This window comes from Gracilinanus agilis, chromosome 3 (assembly GCF_016433145.1).
Source record: "Gracilinanus agilis isolate LMUSP501 chromosome 3, AgileGrace, whole genome shotgun sequence".
Classification (NCBI taxonomy): domain Eukaryota; kingdom Metazoa; phylum Chordata; class Mammalia; order Didelphimorphia; family Didelphidae; genus Gracilinanus; species Gracilinanus agilis.
This window is the reverse complement of record NC_058132.1, coordinates 621,712,619-621,737,184: the sequence shown is the minus strand read 5'-3', so window position 1 is coordinate 621,737,184 and position 24,566 is coordinate 621,712,619. Positions and strand designations below refer to the sequence as shown.

Genomic DNA, 24,566 nt, shown 5'->3' with positions numbered 1-24,566 from the left:
CACATCATTGAAGCTTTCTATGCCTCAGTTGTTTGTTTTTTTTATCTGATAAAATGAAGCTATTTCTTCTACACCCTGCACACAAGCTTGTTGGGATAAAAGTACTTTGCAAAACTTAAACCCGTACATGTATGTAGTTATTAAATAGGTTGAAATCTGCATCAAAGAAGAGTATTTGCACCCAGAGCAACCCACAAGTTTTGATAAATGGATTGAATCATTTCCTAAAAAAGATATCCATCATTTTATTGAAATACTTCATCATTGTATCTACAAACAGGATTAAGGGATTGGTCTAGGGTCACAGAATTAATGTATCTGAGGCTATATTTGAACTTGGGAAGATGAGTCTCTGATTCTACATCCAGTACTCTATCCACTGTCCCTATAAGCATTTATTAAATGCCTCCTCTGTGCTAGGCACTAAACTAGGCTTTTAAGATACAAGTCTAAAGAATGAAATGATCTCTATAAACTAGGCTTTTAAGATACAAGTCTAAAGAATGAAATGATCTCTATAAGGTGGGAACTTGGGGGCACCACTGGATGCTCAGTGGATGAAGAGCGAGATCTAGAGACACGCAGTCTTGAGTTAAAATTTGGTCTCGGACCTTTCCTGGCTGTGGGACACAGCTGTGTGCACCGAGTGACTGCTCCGAGAGTCGAGAGACAATGAGAGTGCTGGGGCCAGATCCAAGGATTAGAATTCAGGGTTGTATTCCTCTTGGCCTTAATTGTCTGCAGGTTACAGAGCATTAACATGTTATTGTTCTATTGGTCTTGTGTAGAATTCAGCCATCCAAGTAACATGGCTTTCTCAGACACTACCGAGAATCTAGACAGTAATGACAGCACAGTCGCCCAAAAAGTCGAGGGCTCGTTTTCAACTTGACCGGTTGCTATTTCACATTTCTCATTCAGTGTCACTATAGCTTTTGAAGACACAAGCTGATTCTGACAGTTTGGTACACACCCAGAGAGGGTCAAGGAACCCTTTAAGCTTGTTTTAGAGTTTCTACCATCTTGAATCAGTGGAGAAAGGCACATTTTTCAAATTATGTATCTTTTATCATAGCCAAGATTAATAAAATCTGGTACATTTGGATGTAGGGTAGTTAGAGAGATGAGCTCAGAGTCAGGAAGACCTAAGTTGAAATCCTTCCTTAAACATGTATTGGAGGATAGCTAGGTGGCTCAGTGGATACAAAGCTGGGTCTAGAGATGGGGGAGAGGGACAGGCACTGGGTTCAAATCCAGAGCCAGACACTTTCTAGCTGTGTTACCCCAGGTAAGTCACCTAATCTACCCCCCTCCCTATTGCCTAGCCCTTACCACTCTTCTGCCTCGGAACCAATGCACGTATTGATTTTTTTTTTAATTTTAAAACCCTTACCTTCCATCTTGGAGTCAATACTGTATATTGGTTCCAAGGCAGAAGAGTGGTAAGGGTAGGCAATGGGGGTCAAGGGACTTGCCCAGGATCACACAGCTGGGAAGTGGCTGAGGTCAGATTTGAACCTAGAACCTCCCATCTCTTGGCCTGACTCTCATTCCACTGAGCTACCCAGCTGCCCCCCACAGTATTAATTTTAAGAAGTAAGGTAAAGGTTTATATATACATATATCACATATATATAATCATTATATAATATATGTAAATTATAATATACAAATATAATATTGTATGTTGTATATTATATATAATATATCAAAATAATAATATAAGCATATGAATAATATAAAATATATAAAAATAATAATTCCATATTATATAATGCAATTATATAATAAGTATATTATACATATATATAATTCTGGGCAAGTTACTGCTCCTTTTGCAGCCTGTTTCCTTGTCTGTATTTAAAGTGGGAACCATAATAGCATTCACCATGAGCCATTGTGAGAATCTGATGGAATAATATATAAAAAGGGCCTTACAAACCATAAAGTGCCTTAAGAATGTTAGATGTTACTATTATCATCACATAGATAGCAATTAGGGAGGTACGTGGGCTTCACTGCAGTGCAATTACAAAATGTGAGATTCTTGGTCATTAATAATAATAGTAGGTGGCAGCTGGGTGACTCTGGATTGAGAGCCAGGCCTAGAGATGGGAGATCCTGGGTTCAAATCTGGCCTCAGACACTTCTGAGATGTGTGACCCTGGGCAAGTCATTTAACCTCCATTGCCTAGCCCTTACCACTCTTCTGCCTTGGAACCAATACATAATATAGATTCTAAGGCAAAAGGTAAGGGTTTTGCAAATAATAATAATAATAGTAAATATTAGCTAATTTGCTTTGTTCTATTAATAGCTGGTCAAGCCACAATCCTTAAATTAATAGAATTTAAGTGCTAGAATGTACTTGGAGGTCAACAAGTTCTTTATCCCTTTTATGGATCCCTTTGACCTGGTGAAGCTTATAGATCCTTCTCAAAATAACATTTTTAAAGACATAAGATTACAAAAGAAACCCATTGTGTTGAAATACAATTATCGAAATACTAAAAGCAAAGCAAACTCATAAACTCCAGGCTGAGAATCCCTACTTCAATAACTGATGAAACAGAAAGCTATGGAAAGAGAATGAGCTGCTCAAGAACACATAACTAAGTTAGATGCATACCTGGGATTCTAAGCAATGTTCCTGATTCATATGCCCAGCAGCTAAAGAGTCACTGCCAAGCAGTTCCTGGAAGGGTAAAAGTCAAAGTGGCAGACCTGTTCTCTACTTCAGCAGAAGAATGTAACAGGAAGGTTCAGGAGAAACTTCCATCAGCCACATTCTCGGGTAGCACCAAGAAAAAGCCCCAAGATGATGTACAGAATGGATCCACAATTCCTGCAGGATCCATAGTGCCTCCTCTGAGTTAAAGCTAAAGAAAGAGTATTAAAAGGGAGAATGTTGATTCTAAGGTACCACCTCACACCTATTAGATTGACCAATACGACAGTAAAGAAAAGTGATAAATGCTGGAGGGAATGTGGCAAAATCGGGACACTAGTGCTTTTTTTCGTGTAATTGTGAACTTATCCAACCTTTCTGGAGGGCAATTTGGAACTATGCCCAAAGAGCTATAAAACTGTGCATACCTCAGATCCTGTAATATTACTACTGGGTCTGTACACCAAAAAGACCATAAAAAGGGGGAAAGGACCTACTCGTCCAAAAGTATTTACAGCAGTTCTTTTTGTGGTAACAAAGAATTAGAAATTATGGGAATGTCCATTAATTGAGGAATGGCTGAACAAACTGTGGTATATGATAGTGATGGAATACTTTTGTGCTATAAGAAATGATAAGCAGGATGATTTCAGAAAAAGCTGGAAAGATCTACATGAACTGACACAGAGCAAAATAAGCAGAACCAGGAGAATATTTTACACAGTAACAGCAATATTGTGGAATGATCAACTGTGATAGACTTAGCAACTCTCAGCAATACAGAGTGGAACAATTCAAAAGGAGAGAAAGAATTGCTAGAATCAGGTGCATATCAAAGCATACGATCTTTCACATTAGTTTATTTACGGTTTTATTTGGGGGTTTGGGTTTTATATGAGTATTCTCTTACAACAGTGAGCAATGTGGAGGTATGTTTTGCATGATAAGATATGTATAAATAATATATGTATAATCTAGATCAAATTGCTTACCCTCTCCAGGAGTGGGGAGGGAAGAGAAAGAGGGGAATCAAGGTGATCTTATAATTTTAGGAGACATATGTTGAAATTGTTAGTACATGTAATTAAGAAAATAAAATATCTTTGAATACAAAAGAAAAGGAAAGAGAGAATGCTGAAAGGTCATTTAGAAAACCTAGTTTTTCAAAACTGGACAGCCAAGACACTTCTCTACTGTTCAATCCAGTGTAAGGAAAAGGGACATTCTTGCTGGGAAAGCAATCTAATCCCATGGACCAGAATTCTCTGACTATTAGGAAAGCACAAAGGTGCCCTTCAGCTTTAGGAACTGGAGATTGGTGGTTCAACAAACAGAACTAAGGAAGTCCAAAAGGAGAACTGTTTGTAAAAGGAAGATAATGAATTTGCTCTAAAGCATGTTGAATTGAAGTTGATAATAAGATCTACCCAGTCGTTCCAAGTTAGATGTCTTCAGGCACCAGACTTTTACCCATAGGCACTTTTTAGGTGTTTATGATTGAAATGATTATCTGATAGGCAGTAAGAAAGATGGGATCAGGGCGTAAGCAAAGTCACAGTCCTCTGGGGAGAAGAGATTAGTTGACTTAACAAGAGAAGGAAAGAGTTGTGTCTCCTCTTTTTCTGACCTCTCCAAGACACCATGGATAGAACTGTCATAAGCACATGCCACCTATATGAATAATATAAAATTAGTGGTTTTCATTCATGTCTTCCAAGGCACCTTTATCTTAATCTAAATCCCACTTAACTATAATTTTCATCCATATATAAAGCAAACTTTCGTCTATACACAAGTATATTTCCCCACCCTGGAAAATATGTAGTGCTTAGGGAGAATGAAACCAACTATTTTGAAATATCTGAATAATTCTTGGGCAAATGGATTTGTAGACATGTTTATGACTTCCCTGGGAGAAAAGAATAAATTTGAATGCGTTTTTACTGTTATGAAAAACCTAATTCAAGAAATGAAAACAGCAAAAACTAATTGAGGCCACTCTTATTGAAATTTCCCAGTGTGTTTGGGCAACACCCTTATTCTTTTCTCCCGCACTTAACATTTTGAGTGTTATTTTTGCCTTTAAAAACAAACTATGATGAGGCAAAACCTGTATCCCGAAAGCTTCCAGGGGCTGGTTTTTTTTCCAAAATTAAATTTCATGTAAAGAATCGCCTGCTTTAGAAAGAAGTTAACATAAAACAGAATGCTTTTTTTTCCACAATGGCCTAGGCTGGGCCCCAAAGAAAAACTGAGAAAATAAGCCTCTCCCTTCATTGCAGAATTGGAAGACTGGGTCTAGAATATTATACATGCTGTCAGATAGAGTTGATATTTCGATTCTCTTTGCTCAACTCCTTTTTTGTTGCTACAAAAGAATAGTTCACTGGTTGAGGGGGGGGATGTATTTTGAAATAAATGTAACATAAAAAGCATCAATGAGAACAGTTAGGTAACACAGTGAATGGAAAGCCAGGCCTGGGCTCAGGAGGGCCTGGGTTCTAATTTGCCTTCAAACACTTCCTAGCTGTGTGACCCTGGACAAGTCACTTAACCCCAATTGCCTGGCCTTTGACCTTCTGTCTTAGAGTTGATGTCAACTCTAAGATAGAAGGTAAAAGTCTTTGGTTTGTTTTTTGTTTTGTTTTGTTTTGTTTTTAGCAACAAGAGTTTAATTTATTTTTAAAATATTTTTCCATGTTTACATGATTCATTTTCTTTCCTTCCCCTCTTCCCTCCCTCCTCCCAATAAGCAATTCCACTGGGTTGTACAAATGTGATTACCTCACACCTATTTCTATATTATTCATTTTTTGCTATAGAGAGAAATTTTTAAAGCCTAAACCCCAAATCATGTACATATGTGTGTGTGTGTGTGTGTGTGTGTGTGTGTGTGTGTGTGTGTGTGTGAGAGAGAGAGAGAGAGAGAGAGAGTTAAGTGATGTCATGTGTTTTGCTTTTGCATTTCTACTCTCACAGTTCTTTCTCTCAATGGGGATAGCATTCTTTCACATAAGTCCTTCAAGAGTGTCCTGGCTTGTTGCATTGCTACTAGAAGCAAAGTCCATTACATTGTATTTTTCCGCAATGTTTTACTTTCTGTGTACAATGTTCTTCCAGTTCTGCTCATTTCACACTGCATCAGTTCATTAAGGTTCTCCCAGTTCACATGAAAAATCATCAATCCCTATAGCACAATAGTATTCCATCACCATCATATACCACAATTTGTTCAGCCATTCCCCAATCAATGGACAACCTCATTTTCTAATTTTTTGCCACCCCAAAGAGTGTGGCTATGAATATTTTTATACAAACATTTTTCCTTATTATCTCTTTGGGGTACAAATCCAGCAATTGTATTTTTTCTTTTAAAGCCCTTTGGGCATAATTCCAAATTGCCTTCCAGAAAGGCTGGATTAATTCACAACTCCAGCAGCAGTGCTTTTGTGTCCAAATTTTGCCACGACCCCTCCCACATTTATTATTTTCCTTTACTGTCATATTGGCCAATCTGGTAGGTGTGAGATGGTACCTTAGCATTGTTTTGATTTGCATTTCTCTAATTATGAGAGATTTAGAACACTTTTTTGTGTGCTTATTGATCGTTTTGATTTCTTTATCTGAAAACTGCCTATTCATGTCCCTTGACCATTTGTCAATTGGGGAATGGCTTGATTTTTTGTACAATTAACTTAACTCCTTATAAATTTGAGAAATGAGACTTTTGTCAGAGGTTTTTGTTATAAAAATTTTTCCCCAATTTGTTGCTTCCAGAAGGTAATGTTTTGTTTTGTTTTTTAAAAAGCATCAATGAAACAAAACCTGCTTCTACTTCACTGTAATTCAATACCTTGAAATGCTTGGACCTAAAAGAAATTCCCAAGTTTTATACCTAGTTGAAAGGATATAATTAAATAGTAACTGGAGAGAAGTATAAATCTTGCTAATTTACATGGAAATAGATGAATTCAGGATATGGGACAATTTGACTTAGAGAACAATAGGCAAGCAGAAGGAATGGCCAGTTCCACCTTAAAGAACATTGTTCAAAATTTCACTATTTCTAAGACCTCCTAGGTTTGCCATACTGTCAGCAATCCCTTAAATAGATTTCTTTCCAAGGCTTATCCACACCCGTAGCTGGGAGAGACCACTAAGGTGGCAATGTCTGCTTGTGGTAATAAAAACTGATGAGTTGTTTTTTTTTTTCTCCCAGCAGAACTTCTAAATCAAACAGTGATTCAGTGAAACAAGGTAGTTATTTATGTAAGACACTATCCTGTGACTACCAGGTAGTAGAGATCCAAGCTTCAGAGGATGCTAGAACATAAATTCTTCACTGGGTCCCCATATTCAGGACATTGTAGCTATCTTCAGGTTGTGAGATTGGATCTCACTGTGTCCACATCAGTGCTGTGCAGGCTGATCAGAAGACAGGGACTAACCATGGCTTACATGGGAACTCAGGAAACAAAGACAATGGTTCATTGAAACTAAACCATGGAATAGGATAAAGCCAACATGAATAGAGATACAGGCACTCAGACCAGTTAAGAAGATGAGTATGATACATTGGCTCAGACATTGTAAGGATTTTTTTTAAGTATAACCAGTATAACCAAATGTCTTTAAATAGAATGAAATGTAACCATATCTTCATCAAAGTAGCCTTTTGGGATTTTTAACTTGAAAAAGAGATGAAATCTCTAGTTTTAAAAAGTTAACAAAGTTTCTGCAGCAAGTATTTGGAAATTCTCAGATTCCAGATTTTTTTTCCTGGTTTACTTTTAGCATAATAATATTAAAAGTAATCCTATGAGCCAAAGCAAAATTAGGTCATGCTGGCCATGGAAAAAGCCCAGAGAAACCAAGTATGTAGGTCACCTTCAAGTTTTGAATGTAGAAAGCCTTGGCTTACACAATTATTTTACAGTTACATCCATGGGAAGATGCATGAAATATTCTGAATTAAATTAATTCTGAATTAAAGAAAAAGTAATTTATGTGACACATGCAAAAAAATAAGGATGACTGGCTTAAGATGACAAACCCTCCTAGTTATGACTAATAGCCATGTAATTTAGAAATTTCACAAAGTATATTTCTGTTTATACCTCTGTTTTCAGCCTAATAGTTTATTTTACTGTCTTACTTGGGGTTTATAATCCACCAAAAGTAAATAATTAGTTTTAACAAAGAAACAAACATAAGTACAATTCATTTCTTAGCCTGGCTGAAGAACAACTATTGTGATGTTCCAATATTTCCTAATGAAGATGGGAGTTACTAGTAAACAAACTGTCAGCTTCAGAACATAAGTTTTAGTACAAGTTCCTCTTGGCAAATGTATAAGCTGTATGTTAGGCAAGATATGTCACTTAACTCAAGCTAAAGTTTGCAATAATTCTTCTAATTCTTTTAAAATTGAAAGTGTTTGGCCTTTCTCAGTGAATAATATAACCTATGGAAACTGAGCACAAAGGGATAGATGTAGTGTAATCAATGCAAACTGAGCACAAAGGGATAGATGTAGTGTAATCAATGCAAACTTACAACCAATTTAACCTAACAGGGAATAACTGGTACACAGTTCAAATAATTACTATAATTACACAACTAGGTGATGGAATACTATTGTGCTAAAAGGAATAATGAACTGGAGGAATTCCATATGAACTGGAACAACCTCCAAGAACTGATGCAGAGTGAAAGGAGCAGAACCTGGAGAACATTGTACATGGACTCTGATGCACCGTGTACAATCAAATGTAATGGACTTCTCTACTAGCAGCAATGCCATGACTCAGGACAATTCTGAGGGACTTATGAGAAGGAACGATATCCACATCCAGAGGAAGAACTGTGGGAGCAGAAACACAGAAGAAAAACAAGTGCTTGATCACATGGGTTAATGAGGATATGATTGGGGATGTAGACTCTAAACGATCATTCTAGTGCAGGTATTAATAATATGGAAATAGTTTTGATCAATGATACATGTAAAACCCAGTAGAATTGCTTGTTGCCTATGGGGGCTGGGGGAGGGAAAGAATATGAATCATGTAACCATGGAAAAATATTCTAAATTAATTAACTAAATAAACTTAAAATTTATATATATATATATATAATTACACAATTAAAGTCAAGCATTTGAAGTTTATAGGGAAGCCAGGTACTTCTAAGAGTATTTGGCTGACAGCTGTAGGTATCTACTAATACCTAGGGGTAAGAACAAGATAGATTTTGAGGTCTTGAAATGTGTTTGGCTTTGGGTGGACATTCATTGTTAATTTAACAAATAGTGTTGAAAAGTTAAGCCTGCCTAAGCAGTGTTTCTTATTCCTGAGGGGCAAAAAATTGGAATAACTTCAGTCTTCCAATGAGAAGCTTATGAATGGAAAGGAAGGATCAAAATGGCCAGATTTACCATCCTAATGAGGGAGAAATGGTTTGGGGAAGAGAGTAGAAATAGTTTATAGACATTATAGTCTTTGTAATATTATTTAAGAGAGTGTTTTCTAATAAGAAGACCATCTCCTTTACTGACTGATACCTAAAACACTTACCACATATTAGCAATTCATTTATATTAACAAAAAATAAGAGTTGGATGAGGGGAAGGTTAATTGGCTATTCATACTCTCCTATGAATTGTCCATTGGTCTTCTGATACCTATTTGAGAAATGAGAGAAGCAAAAGTAAGAAGAGTACAAAAATCAGAAGAATAATTCTTCCAGCATGAACACGGTGACCATAATTAGGACAAGTGATCTGCCTTGTTAGTATTTGTTAAAGGTAAGCTTTCATTTCTTTCAATTAGGACTATGCAAAAAAGTCTGGGGACTATTTGGTCTATGGGACCTTGTGGCCAGAGAGAGCCAGACTGCTACATGAGAGCTTCAGAGCAGTGATGGACATCCAGACAATAGCTTGATGGTGCTGGGTACTTCTAGGACAAGGAAAAGAGAAGGGCCAGAAATTTGAAGAGTACATAAGGAAGATGGGAAGGAACCAAAGATGAACTTTTCTAATTAAAGAATTTTCCCTGAAGCTGGTCCTGCCTTCTGCCCTTTCTTTCCTCCTAAAGGACAGGTTGGATAGAAAAGACCTTTATCCATCCGTCTAGACAGGATTTAACTCTAATTAAGTTGTCTCCCTTCTACACTGTCTCTGATTCCCACCTTACTTTGTTTCATCACTAATGACCATGATGATGGGGTCCTGAATCCCCATAATTTTAAGTACTTGGACCTTATATACCACACATACAGTTTAACAGGCATTGGGAATTGTATACTCTATAAAGGGAAAAAGAATAAGTAAATTCACATGCTTTTCATTCATTCAATAAACATATATTAAGCACCTACTATATGGTAGTGTGTTTTTATTTAGCATAGGCACACTACTTTTATTTAGAATAGCATTCCTGGTGAAGGCCCTTATTAAATAAAACAGATATTTGGATGCATTTCTGCAAATACAGCCACATTTCCCAAATGTGCTTCACAGCAAAAATGAAAAAAATGTTGAAAGGGATTGGCAAGTTCTACTCAATGGGGGAAAAAGCTAATTTCAAATGGAGTTAGAGTAGCTGAACAGACGTGTAAACAGATGCATCTTTGATCTGTATGCTTACAGCTCTTCTCAGATATACTATAGGCATTCAGTGTGGCCTTCAGTTCCAACATCTGTACACTCTCTTTTGGCTATTTCAGCAGGTGCATGAGGAGATTTGAATTTGGGATGAATTTTCCTCCTATCTGCTCCTACCTCTCCCTCCCTTCTATTTATGTTTTTTATTTTACAGAAGTGGAGTATTATGAGCATGTAATGTCAAGCTTTTCCAACATATTGGCTTTGCTGACCTGTTGTTCCCCCCATTAGTTTAATAATAGCTAGTATTTATATTTATTATATTATACATGTATGTTATAATATTTATATATAATGCTTTAAGGTTTGTAAAGTACTTTATGAATATATCTCATATGATCTTCATAGCAATAAGAGGAAGATATTATTATCACCATTTTACAGATGAAGAAACTGAGGCATATAGTGACTTGCCCAGGTTCACATAGCTAGTAAATATATGAAGTCAAATTTGAACTCAGGTCTTCCTGATTCCAGGAAGCACTCTAGCACTCTAGCACTCTAGTCACTCTAGCACTCTAGCACTCTAGCACTCTAGTCACTGTGCCATTTAGCTACTAGAAGGCACAGTTCTCTGGACGGGGAAGTGAGGAGACAGTTTAGGAAATGTAGGTTATATAAAAACAAATCATTGGGACAACTAGGTAGCACAGTGGAGAGAGCAAGAGGCCTGGAGTTAGGAGGACCTGGGTTCAAAACTGGCCTCATACACTTCTGAGCTATGTGACTCTGACCAAGTCACTTAACCTATATTACCTAACCCTTGCCATTCTTTTGTCTTAGAATTGATACTAAAACAGAAGATAAAAGGTTTTTTTTGTTTTTTTTAATGATATCATTATTTCTTTATTTTAAAACAATGATAGCTAATATTTACATAGAACTACAAGGTTTGAAAATCACTTTACACATTTTAAAATTTGATTCTCATAAAATTCCCATGAGGTAGAGACTATAGTTATCCCCATTTTGTAGATGAGGAAGCCAAGGCTGAGAAAGGTTAATTGATTTACCTCATAGGTGTCTGAGGTGGGATTTGAATACTTGACTTTCTAACTTCAATCCCAGAATTTATCAACTATGATAAACTGCCGTTACATGGTTGGGGTAAGTATCTGGATAATAGGTTCAGATTTGGTATGTTGCTGCTGAACCAACTTAAACCCTAACTTGTAAATGAGTAACTATCTACTCAAGTTCCATTAAATCTTTTTGTGTTGCTTAACCTTCCCTTCCTCTTTCCTTCTCCTTCATTCCTTCCTTTCCCTCAATTCCAAAGCTTTGCTATTAGGCAAGAAAAGAACAGAGGAATATTTCAGAATTTAGATGCTTTGCGGGTTTCTCTACTGATTCTAAGGGTGAGGCTGTAGGAAAGGGAGGCAAGATTTCTTGGAATGTGCTTTTAGAACTGTGATTTATCAGTGTCAGAAACTCCCAAGGCATGGAAAACCCCTTCACCAGTGATGATTGGACTATAAGCTATAGTGTTAGAAACCTCAGTCACTAAGAAGTTAATGAATTGCTTAGATTATGTAGCCATGCGTCACAGGCAGGACTTCAATCCAGTCATTGCTTCTGATTTCTTAAGAGACTTCCAAAAATTGCTGATGTATTTTTAATTTGAGTTCTCCTTATTTTCCTTCACTTTCTTAATACATAATATCTCCTACAGAGATTGATACCTAGCTGAGAGCACAATGTACTCCTTAATACATGGCTTAGTAAAATATATCTTGATTTTCCTTAATTTGCAGGTTGTCCTTCAAGAAGGAACCATGTCTTGGCAATTTCCACTTCTCCTTTTCACCACAGTGACTTTGACATCAGCCTACTCCCATCTTGATCCTTTCTCTCTTGAGGAACTTGGCTCGGACACTGGGATCCAAGTTTTTAATCAAATAGTCAAGTCTCGACCTCGTGAGAATATCATTATTTCCCCTCATGGGATTGCATCGGTCCTAGGGATGCTTCAGCTTGGAGCTGATGGCAAGACAAAGAAGCAGCTGACAACAGTGATGAGATACGGTGTCAATGGTTAGTTTTCTCTCATTCTTGGGATATCTTTTACAGAGGGATGTCTTTTGCAGGATGTCCTCAAAGAGTGGAGTTTCTTTGTTCCTTGAGATGTATCTAGGATTATTGGGGGAAATCATAGATTCCTAGAACCACTGAATATTTGAACAAATGGAAGCATCACTAGCTTTACACCTAAAGGGCATGTGTTGAAATTCCACCTTTGATTACTCCTTTTGTAACCTTGGGAAGAAGTTACTTGACTACCTTAGTAGACTACCTTGGGCCTCAAGTACCTCATCTATAAAACAGAGAAGTCATATTATTCGATGACCTCCCTTCTGTCTCTAAATCTGATCAGATGACCTGGCTCAATGCCTCATTTTATAGAGAAGAATTCTCAGCTCAGAGGATTATCAAAGTGGCTGCCCTAGATAAAATAGTTAGAGGCAGAGCTGATACTAGATCCCCAGGCTGTCTAGTTCCCAAAGCAGCATTATTTCCCCTACACAGTACTTCCCTGAGATAAATATGCTATTCACTGAGCAAGCCAAAAAAGAAGTGTTTCAAAAAATAGAGCTATAGTGCGAGCATAGCCTCATCATAGTATAGTATATTTTTTAGGACTAGAAAGGAGAGAGAGACAGAGACAGAGAGAGAAAAGGAGAGAGACCGACAGAGAGAGAGAAAGGGAGAGACAAAGAGAAAGAGATAGACACAGAGAGAGATGCTACTTGCTTTTTGCATCGTTCTCTACATGTGTAGAAATGAATCAAGGGCTTTGCCTCAGGAAGTTCAGGGGGAACTGACTCTGCTTGGAATCCTTCCACAGGTACAAACAGTTGAGCTTAGCAGCTTACTAGCAAGAATAATTAGTTAAAACAGGAAGCTGCCAGATGATAACTTCATCCCTTCCCAGTTGTGCCCCAGGTGAGCTCCTGCTGAGCCCCACTCCAGCCACCACTCCACACATTTACTCATTTCTGCCCACCAAGAGGCTTCTGTTCTGATGTTTCTTTTTTTCCTCATAAGGCAATGTATCAGGGTCTAATCCCAGTAACTGAATTTATCTTGTAACTTTGAGAGGAGAGAATCTTTCCTGCTGCTTGTACCAAGTTAATTTGGGGCCCCAAATTGCAAGTTATGGATCTGAGTTGGAGAAAATCTTTAAAATGGAGAGTGACAGTCCTGAAGTCCCTCTGCTGTATAAACTAATGTTGTTTAGATGGGTCAGTTATGTGCCAACTGGCGTATCCTAAGGTGTGGAATGTCCCTTTAGGGCATGAAAGAAGATTTGGCACAATGTAAAGGGTCCTAGATTTGGAGTCAAGAGGATTGCATTCTCAGCCAGCTTTGTATCTTAATTTTCAGTGTCAGATGTTCTGATTTGCTATTTGTATGACTGGGGAAAAATCACTTAATTTCTGTGGACCTCGGTTTCCCTCAACTGTAAAATGAAAGGGCTGGAATAGATGACCATTAACATCCCTTTCAGCTCTAAAACTATGATCTCTGTAATAAGGAGGATGTTTTGTAATCTACCTCCTTTGAGATTGTTCTTACAATGATTCTTAACTTGGAGTCTATGAATTTATTTTAAAAGATACTTTGATAATTGGGTTTCAGGATAATTGGTCTCCTTTGTAATCCTATATTTTAAATTTACACATTTTTAAAAACATTTTGAGAAGGAGCTTCATGAGGCAATCATAGGGGTCCATGTCAGAAAAAAGATTCAGCACCCTGTTAGGAGAGTCTGTCCTGGAAAAGGAATATTAGATTATTTTATATTTTTATTATTAATAGCTCCTTGAGGACAGGGATTGTCTTTTTTATTAATTGTACCCCTGGGGCTTAGCACAGAGCCTGGAACATAGTTGGCATTTAATAAATACTTATTGAACTAAAATATAAATGTGAGTTGTGAAAGGACTTTATGGTTTAAAAGCCTCTTTTCCCTCACAGTGGCTCTGTAAAGCAGTCAATGTCAGTTTAGACCCATTTCAGAGATGAGGAAAGGAGGCTCAAAACATTTAAAAGGGGGGCAGCTGGGTAGTTCAGTGGATTGAGAGTCAGACCTAGAGACGGAAGGTCCTAGTTTCAAATGTAGCCTCAGATACTTCCCAGCTGTGTGACCCTGGGCAAGTCACTTGACCCCCATTGCCTAGCCTTTACCTCTCTTCAGCCTTGGAGCCAATACACAGTAATGATTCCAAGATGGAAGGTAAGGGTTTAAAAAAAAAAAAAATAAAACATTTAAAAGATTTTCCCAGAGCCAGACCTAGGTTTTCTGGGGTTTCTCCATGTTCTGATTCAAGCTCGGTGCACACTCTTTCTACTGTTAACTAATCTAACAAATAGGTATTATAAGCTTTGAATGGGGCTGATTCCGAGATCAGATTCAGAAATAAAGAGTTCAGGGAAGGAAGGGAAAGAGGAAGACTAGTATTTGAGCCAAGATTCATGAATAGACCTCTGCACTTTTGTAACTTTTCCTTTTGTTGTTTGTAACCCCTGTTTCCCTATCATGCCATATATAGTGAACACCCCAGAAAAAAAAAAAAAGAAGTCACCTAAGAGAAGGGTTAAGAGATTTTTTCATGGAGCAAGATAAAGAAGGAAAAAAATTATAATTTCATGAGATGATGAATGTAAAAGATTTCATAAATCTTTTAAGAACTATGCAAATGCCATTTTTGGTAACTAAGCAAGGCAGAGCTGGTGTGCCCATTTTCTGAGGAGAGAGGATGGCATCTAAAGACTAGAAAGGGAAACCTGTAACCTGAAACTCATAGCTTGGTAAGGAAAAACAAACAAACATGGGGTCACTCCAAATCCCCAGGCTTGCTAGGTCTTGCTTGTCTGTGACATCAGATCTCTGTGTGGGATTAAGAAGGTATTTCTGCACTCTGTTGCATCATTCAAAGCCTCTTCTTTGGGCTTTTTCTTCAGAACAATTATATTCTTTCTAAAGACACTGGGTGTGAGTTTTATTAGTTCATAGTAAGTGAATTGCCTCCAATGATGATAGTGACTGGTACCCTTTTACAGGGCAAACCCACACTCGAAGACCTATAAAAATGTGATATTAAAAAAAACCCACAAATAAATCCAACCAATATCACTTTCAAAAATGTTAATGGTCTTGACCTTTTGCTGAGTTACCCCTGCACCTAATCCACCCTCTCTGATGCCCTCTTTATTTTTATAAAAACAAACAAACAAAAAGTTGCAATAGTATTGACATTTGGGACTAAACTGCAAAAAAACAAATAAACAAAAAAAAACCTCAATCTAGAAAAAAGTATAGCTAGTGATCAGGTGCAGTACCTCAGTGTTCAGGCCCCTTAGGGAGAAAAGGTTGTATTTCTCTGTGGAGGAAGGGTTACAGCAAGACTGGTTTGTCAAGCATGATGGAGAGAGTGCTGGCTCTGGAGTCAGAATATGGGACCAAAAATGATTTCTTCTACTTACTAGCTGGGTGTGACTGGAGTAAGTCACTTAACTTCCATGGGTCTCAGTTTTTGTTATTGTTATTCAGTCATTAACGATTCATATCTGACTCTCGGTCACCCCATTCAGGGGTTTTCTTGGCAAAGACTCTGGAGTGCTTTGTCATGTCCTTCTTCAGCTCACTTTACAGATAAGGAACTGAAGCAAATAGTATTAAGAAACTTGTCCAGGTTCACCCAGTTAATGCCTAAGGCTAGTTTCGAACTTATGAAGATGGAATCTTCCTAATTCCAAGCCTAGTGCTTTATCCATTGTGCCACTTAGCTGCTTCTAAATTAGCCTCAGTCTATTCCTCTGCAAAATGAAAGAATTGAACTTGCTGGCCCATGAGGACCCTTCCAATTTATCACCCATTTTTAATATATAAATTATATATAACAAATTATATATAACATATATAATATAATAAATATTTAATATATTTTAATAGTTTTATTTTATTTATTTATTTTGTTTTGGTGTGTTATATATTACATTACATTATGTAAATATATAACATGTAATATAGATATAATAATATATTCTATCTTAATAATAAATAAATATAAAGTAATAAAAATATAAATTTTTTATTTACATAGCACTTTTCTCAGGTCCATGATTTCATCTATTTCAGGGATTCCTAGCAAGGAAACTCTTCACTAATGCAGTTAGCACTGGCTATCTTAGTATTGATTAGGTACATTTTTTCTCTAGATTTGGCCAGGTAAGCCCTCTTCCATTCTATTCAGAGTACTCTCCACAATTTGAAAACCCTTCTGTACAGCTGAGGACACAGAGACAAGAATTGACATACCTTGAGAATTGCAGTAGCCCTGCATTTTTCCTTCCTTCCTTCCAGAAAGCCTGAGAGGTTCCCTCCACACTATGCTACAACTTTGCTAAAGTTGTTAATTATTTCTGTTAGTTTTTTGGTGGATTTTCTAAATATGTCATCATATTATCTGCAAAGAATGATTGTATCCTCATTGCCTATTCTAATTCCTTCAATTTCTTTTTCCCCTCTTATTGCTATAGCTAGCATTTTGAGTACAATATTAAATAGTAGCGGTGATTATGGGCATCCTTGCTTTACCCCTGATCTTACTGGGAATGGTTTTAGTTTATCGCCATTACAAATAATGCTTGCTGATGGTATTAGATGGATGCCATTGGAGGAGGACTTGAGTGGAGGCCTCTCCTCGTTAACTCTTTTAGAACCAGTAGGACATAATATGCAATAATATCCCACCAAGTCAGTGTTTGTACAGTGGAAAAAACACTGGCATATGGGGTCGTAGGACCTACATTCAAAAAATTCTGCCTCTTGACACCTACAACCTGTGTGACTTTGAGCCTCACTTTTTCATCAATAAAAGGAATGGCCTCTGAGACTGCCTTCCAGCTCTAAATATAGGATCCTTTGTCTTCAAATACATCTTTAGAATCATAGAAGCATGGACTGTTGTAACTGGTACCTTCCTTTCAAGTTTAGTCAAGGCTATAACCTACATTGGAAATCCTTGGCTAAAAAGTAATGTCAAAGAGTATAAAAACAAGAGGAACCCCCCAAAAAATCCAATAGATTCCCTTAATAGAAACAGAGAATGTGAGAACCTAAAGGGACCTTAGAGCCTTTCTCCTTTCATCTGCTTTTGTATAGATGAAGGGATGAGGATGAAGTGATGCATTCCCACATATTTCCATAGTCGAATAGCATGTGAGCAGGGATCCATTTTCAATCAGGATATTCACACATGTAGCTTTGAGGCTGTAGTTAAACTCACTGTCAAAGGGGCAGCAAGGTAGCACAGTAAATAGAGTGGCAGACCTGGGTTCAAATCTGGCCTCAGACACTTCTGAGCTTTGTGATCCTGGGCAAGTCACTTAACTCCAATTGCCTAGCCCTTGCTACTCTTCTGTCCTAAAACTGATACTTAAAAGGTAACAGTTTAACATTTTTTAATTTTAAAAAATCTATCAGCAGGAAAAAAAAATTTTGATTGTGAAGGTGATGCCAGTGCACTGAAAATAACAGAGCCAGTTTTTTCTTCTTTTGCTAAATGTATATACCTCTGAATTTACTCTCAGCTGATTTTAGAGTCCCAGTGCTTCCTGGGATGTTTTCTGGCTTCTATTTTTAAGAGAGGGCGCACTTTTATAGACAGCTAAGAAAGCAAAATGGATCTCCTGCTGTCCAGACATCTGATTTAGAATGTTCTCCTAAATTATATGATAGAGGTCTCCTTGGAAATTAATTTGCTGCCTTCTCCCATGTCTCCAACAGGATTTGGTAAAGTTTTAAAGAAGATTAACAAAGCCATCGTCTCCAAGAAGAATAAAGACATTGTCACAGTGGCGAATGCTATGTTTGCAAAGAATGGCTTTAAAATGGAAGTGCCTTTTGTCACAAGGAACAAAGATGTGTTTCAGTGTGAGGTGCGGAATTTGAACTTTGACAATAAAATCTCCGCCTCTGATTCCATCAATCTGTGGGTTAAAAATGAAACTAGAGGTGAGTATCTGCAGCACCCCCAAAAATGCTTAGAGTGCCTCAGAGTGGATGAATAGTGAGATTTTAAGTTAGATTCTGAGTATCCAAATCCTGCTCATTTAGAATTTGTAACTATTAGCTGCCCCAAATCTTTTCTTCTTACTAAACATCCTCAGTTCCTTCAGCACATCCTTCTATGGCTTGGTTTCCAGGTCCTCCACCATCCTGTCATCCTTTACTGGGCACATCCTAATTTTCAGTGCCCTTCCTAAATACTTAGATCTGAACATAGTATCCTACATATGGTCTGACAAGGATCAAATACAATAAAATAGTTCTACAACTTGCCTCGTTCTAGATACTGTGTTTCTATTCATGTAACCTAAAATTAAATTAGGGTACCTAGAGGGTGCAATGAATAGATCTCTGGGTCAGGAGTCTGAAGATCTGAGTTCAAATCCAGCCTCAAACACTTAACAGTTATATGTCCCTGGACTAATCACTTTATCCTGTTTGCCTCAGTTTCCTCATTTGTAAAATGAGTTGGAGAAGGAAATGGAAAACCACTCCAATATCTTTGCCAAGAAAACACCAAATGGGGTCACAAAAAGTGGGACACTCCTGAAACAACTGAACAACAACAAGAAAACTAAATTAACTGGGGCAGCTAGATAGTATAGTGGGTAGAATACCCAGGCCTACAGTCAGGAGGACCTGGGATCAAATCTGGTCTTAGATACTTCAAAACAGTGTGACCTTGGGCAAGTCACCTAACCCCAATTTCCTAGCCATGCCTTACATCAATATTAAGTGTTAATTCTAAAACAGAAGGAAAGGGCTTTGTTTTGTTTTGTTTTTAACTGAATTGGCTTTGGTTAACATACTATTGACTGCTGAGCTTTGGGTATACCAAAATGCCCATATTTTATTCAGAGAAGCAGTTGTCTAATCACTTTTTCTTTTTACTGTACTAATGCAATCTATATTTTTTTAAATGGATTGTCAAGTTCCGTCTTAGTAGTCACACCATCTTTTGTATCTCATTCTTTGTTTTGGCTTCCCATACTGCTATATAACCTATTAGCTACCCCTAACAAATTCAGTTGTTCAATTTAGTAAACACTTTATTAATACGTACTATGTGGCAAGCACTGTGTTAAGCCCTGGGGATACAAAAGAAGAGAAAAGCCCTCCAAGAGCTTACAATCTAATGGGAGGGACAGCATGCAAACAAACATCTACAAAGACAGGATAAATGGGAAATAATTAAAAGAGGGTGAGCATGGAATTAATAGGAATTAGGGAAGGCTTCCTGCACTAGGTAGGATTTGAGTTGAGATTTCAAGAAGCTGTTGATGAATTTTTTTCCTCAGTGAACTGGATTCAGAAATAAATAATATGGCTAACCTAATAGTCAAAGGACAGCACTCAATAGCATTCCACTGTGACCTCACGATAAATTGACACTGATCCCTGGTCAACCAGACCCAGATTTATGTATCCATACTATTATCTAGTCCAGTGGTTCCCAAACTTTTTTGCCCTACCGCCCCCTTTCCAGAAAAAATATTACTTATCCCCCTGGAAATTAATTTTTTTAATTTTAATAGCAATTAATAGGAAAGATAAATGTACCTGTGGCCATCACTGCTCCCCTGGATTGCTGCAGCACCCACCAGGGGTCAGTGGCACCCACTTAGGGAATCACTAATCTAGCCCCTTCTTATCCACAGTGATATAATGAGACTTCGAAATGCCTCACTCCAGGTACTCTGTGTCTCTAGTATGCTGGGGGAAGGCCACAATTTTGGTCAACTTGCTTAAGAAAATAAGAGAAAGAAAAGAAAGTACAATTAGCCTGTCATGACTTGTTCTTGGTGAACCCAGTTCATACTGATCACAGCTTCCCTTTCTTAATGTTCACAACTTTGCTCTGAGACTCATTTGCCTATAGTTTGTGCTTATAGCAAGAAGAAGCTACCCCCTTTCTGAAAATTAGTGTTTCATTTTCCAATCCCTAGTTGTATGACTTCATGATTTTTCCTTCCTCCCAAAATCAATAGAATCACAGAATTATAGATTTAGATCGAAGGCTCAGCAATCAGTTACACACAAGTTCTGGATGAGATGACTTGAAATCAATAAGTTCAAATCCATCGGCTATTGCCTTACCAGCTTCTCACCATCTTATGAGAAGAACGTGGCCTTTCAGTCAGGAAGACCACGGATAGAATATTGACCCTGGAAAGGGAGATTACACTTTGAAGGGGGAAGAAAGTACCTACGAGTTGCTGAAAATCTAGGCAGGAAGGAGAAAGAACTTTTCCTCTGGGGTCACACCAAGAAGGGAAACTATAGAAGTGGCATTGAATCCTAGTTGCCAGCAAAATGAGGCAAAAGGCTTACTTCTTAGAGCTTAGAGGGAGTCAAGGGTACGGTCAAGAAGTCCTGGATCCAAATCCTCCCTTTGACCCTTACCAAATGTCTGATCATGGACAAATCACTCAATTGTACTGAACCTCATTTTTCTCATCTGTAAAAGGAAAGCTTAAATGAGGTGACGCACACAAAGCACTTTGTGAACTTGAAATCACTGTACAAATGTTGACACTTAACAGTTTCTTAATTATCTGGGGTTCTGCTTGCCTGCTCACCGTATAGATTCTATGTGTCTCCTTCCAAGGACCATTCTTCTTTTGTAGAGAAAACAGAAGCCGTGCAAAAAATAGTTAACAATACTTTATAATGCTATCTAGTCCCAGGTAGTCATTCTATTGCCATTTGGACCCTGAGTGGCTTCAAAGAAAGAAGAGGGAGCTGGTGGTACAGTGGATTGAGCACTGAGCTTTGAGTCAGGAAGCCTCAGTTCATATCTGGCTTCATATACTAATCATTTCAGTTTCATTTGCCTCAATTTCCTCAGCTGCAAAAATTGGCTTAATATAATATAGACTATCATGAGGATCAAATGAGATAGCACTTATAAAAATTGCTTAGCTCAATGCCTAGCACAAAGTATATTATATAAATGCTTACTTCTCAGAAAGTATATTGATTTTGAGGTTGAGACTTGACAGTTGTGTCAAGACTCCATTACTTTCTATGTGACCCAGGGCAAGTCGTTTTTTATACCTGTAAACCTCAGTTTACTCTTCTGTAAAATATTGTCAGTCATGATAAATTCTACTTGTAAAGCACTAAAGTCTGCAATGCTCTTTGCAGACATTATCACGTTTGATCCTAACAGCCCTTTGCATTAGGTATTATGGGTATTGGCACCATTTTACAGATGAGGAAACTGAGACTCAGAGTCAGGTTAAATGATTTGTCATAATCACACCGTTGGGAAGGTTTCATAGTTATACCAAGATAAGATTTGAAATCCTAAGTTTTTTGCAGTGTCCATGGAACCCATTTGCCTCCTCACATCATAGGTGCATAATAATCACCTTTAAATTGCCGAAGTCCTTGGATTGTTGTTGTTTGTTGTTGGTGTTGGTGTTGTTGTGACATTCAACATTAAAATTCTGTGACCAGGGCCATGGTTTTCTATTCCTGTAGCATCTAGGGCCATTCTAGCTGGACTCTCTCCTTTGAGACTCTGAAATAATGGATTTTTAAAAATGTGTTTCTTTGTTTTTTCATTGCATCATATAACCAGTCTTCAGTTGAGGAACTTGAGAATTTTGAATAGGATTTCTTTTTTTTCCATAGAATTATTTATATAAATGGTGGTTAAAGTTTCTTAATAACTTGTAAAAAATTTATTTTTCCCATAAAACAAGTGAAATACTATACAGTAGCTAGTAAAAAACAGCACTACAGGGTCATTCTTTTCTATTAAATATAAAATATATTTTAATGTTCCCCCACCCCTGCAATTGAAAGTACCATCTCAATGAAGATCCTGGCCTTGAGCCTTAATCCAAGCAACAGAGCCAGGAGCTTGCTGGTTCTACCCATTACCTAATCACCAAAACATGCCACAGGAGGGGATGGGTGTGGGGCAGCTTGATTCCAGTAAGGAGTGACTTCGATTCCCATGATACACAGGGTGCTTGCTATTTTTATGACACAAATTTGGTTCTAGATACCTAAACCAGAAAGGACAAAAACAGAAAAAAAAATTATACACCAGTTTTCTTAATGAATTTAGATGCAAAAAAATTTAAATAAAATACTAGCAAGGTGACTGCAGCAGTATATGACAAGGCTCATTTACTATGACCATGTGGAATTTATGCCAGAAATGCAAGGCTGATTTAATATAAGGGAAACTATCAGCATAATTGACCATATTGATAACCAAACTAACAGAAATTACATGATTATCTCAATAGATGCAGAAAAAGCTTTTGACAAAATATAATACACAGTCCTATTAAAAACATAAAAAACAAATGGACCATTCCTTAAAATGATAATTAGTATCTATCTAAAACCATCTATGAGTGTCATCTGCAAAATGGAGATAAATTAGAAGCCCACCCAATAAGAAGCAAGGATGTCTATCATTGATTATTTAATATTAGACTAGAAATGCTAGCTTTAGCAATAAGAGAAGAAGAAATGGAAGGAATTAAAGTAAACAATGAGGAAACTAAGCTATCACTCTTTGCAGATGACATGATGGCATACTTGGAGAATCCTAGAGAATCAACCAAAAAACTAGTTGAAATAATCAATAACTTTAGCAAAGTTACAGGATACAAAATAAACCCACATAAATCATCAGCATTTCTATATATTACCAACAAAGTCCATCAGCAAAAGACAAAAAGAGAAATTCCATTTAAAATAACTTTAGAAAAAAAAAAGAAACAACTTGGGAATATACTTGCCAAGACAAATACAGGAATTCTATGAACACAATAACAAAACATACAAATAAAGTCAGATCTAAACTGGAAAAATGAGTAATTGCTCATGGGTAGGCTGTGCTAATATAATGAAAATGACGATTCTACCTATATTAATTTACTTATTCAGTGCCATTCCTATCAAAATGTCAAAAAATTATTTTATAGAACTAGAAAAAGCAATAACAAAATTAATCTGGAAGAAAATAAGGTTAAGAATATCAAGGGAGTTAATGAAAAAAAAAATATGAAGGAAGGTGGCCAAAAAGTACCAGATCTCAGACTGTACTATTAAGTAGTAATCATTAAAACAGTCCATTGCTGACTAAGAAATAGAATGGTGGGCCCATGAAATAGATTAGATACACACAATACAGAGGTAAATGACCATAGCACCTTTGAGTTGGATAAACCCAAAGATCCCAACTTTTGGGATAGGAAATCACTATTTGACAGAAACTGCTGGGAAAATTGGAAAATAATATGACAGAAACTAGGGGTAGACTAATATCTCATACCCTATCCCAAGATAGATAGGGTGCTACTCTTCCAAACAAAGTAATTGGCCTGGGATTAAGATGAGAGGAGCAAACTCTGTGACCTATTAACATAATATACAGGTAGGAGCCAATGTAGGTGGTAGTGCCCAGGCTTCCTGAACTACCATAGTATTCTCAACATGGAAGAAGTGGTGATGGGCAGGCAAAAGAAAGGTAAACAATTTTATTGATTATCTCCCATTTATTCCATCTAGCTTGTAGGCACATATTTGTTTGCTTCTTATCTCCTCCATTGGACTGAGAGCTCCTTAAAGGCTGGGACTGGTTCTTTTTTCTTATTTATGTCCTCAGTGCTTATTAGCACAGTGCCTGGCACATCATAGCACTTGGTGGCACTCAAAAAATCCCTAGAAAATCAGGAAAAATCTTGTAGTAGTCAGAGCATGGAGCCTTTTCACATCAAAAGGATATGTCCATCTTTCTAACAACACGCATTTAATTTAACAAGTGCAGACACTGGGCCAGTCACTGGAGAGAAAAAAATACAAGAATGAAACCATCTTTACTTGTAAGGATGGATGGATGTGCCAGAACTGCCTGCATTTTTTGTCCGTGCACCAAGCTTGGAGAAGATGCTTCAAGACAGTTAAAAAATAGAGTAAGGATAGATAGCCTGGGAGATGAACACCAAATGGAAAGTGCTTTTTTAAAAACACTTACCTTCCATCCAAGGCAGAAGAGTGGTAAGGACTTGGGCAATTGGGGTTAAATGCCTTGCCATGGGTCACACAACTAAGAAGTGCTTATGGTCAGATTTGAACCCAGGATCTTCCATCTCCACGCCAGACTTTCTATCCACTGAGACACCTACCTGCCT

General features: G+C 37.3%; 1 protein-coding gene across 1 annotated transcript in view; it reads left to right on the top strand.

Annotated features, from left to right (window-relative positions):
- Positions 1 to 24,566, top strand: part of SERPINE2 (serpin family E member 2) — a 77,216-nt gene that overhangs the window by 33,925 nt on the left and 18,725 nt on the right. The window contains exons 2-3 of the mRNA XM_044667593.1: positions 12,086 to 12,365; positions 18,124 to 18,351. Of these exons, the coding sequence (XP_044523528.1) occupies positions 12,086 to 12,365; positions 18,124 to 18,351 (508 nt within the window). The remainder of the gene's footprint in view (positions 1 to 12,085; positions 12,366 to 18,123; positions 18,352 to 24,566) is intronic.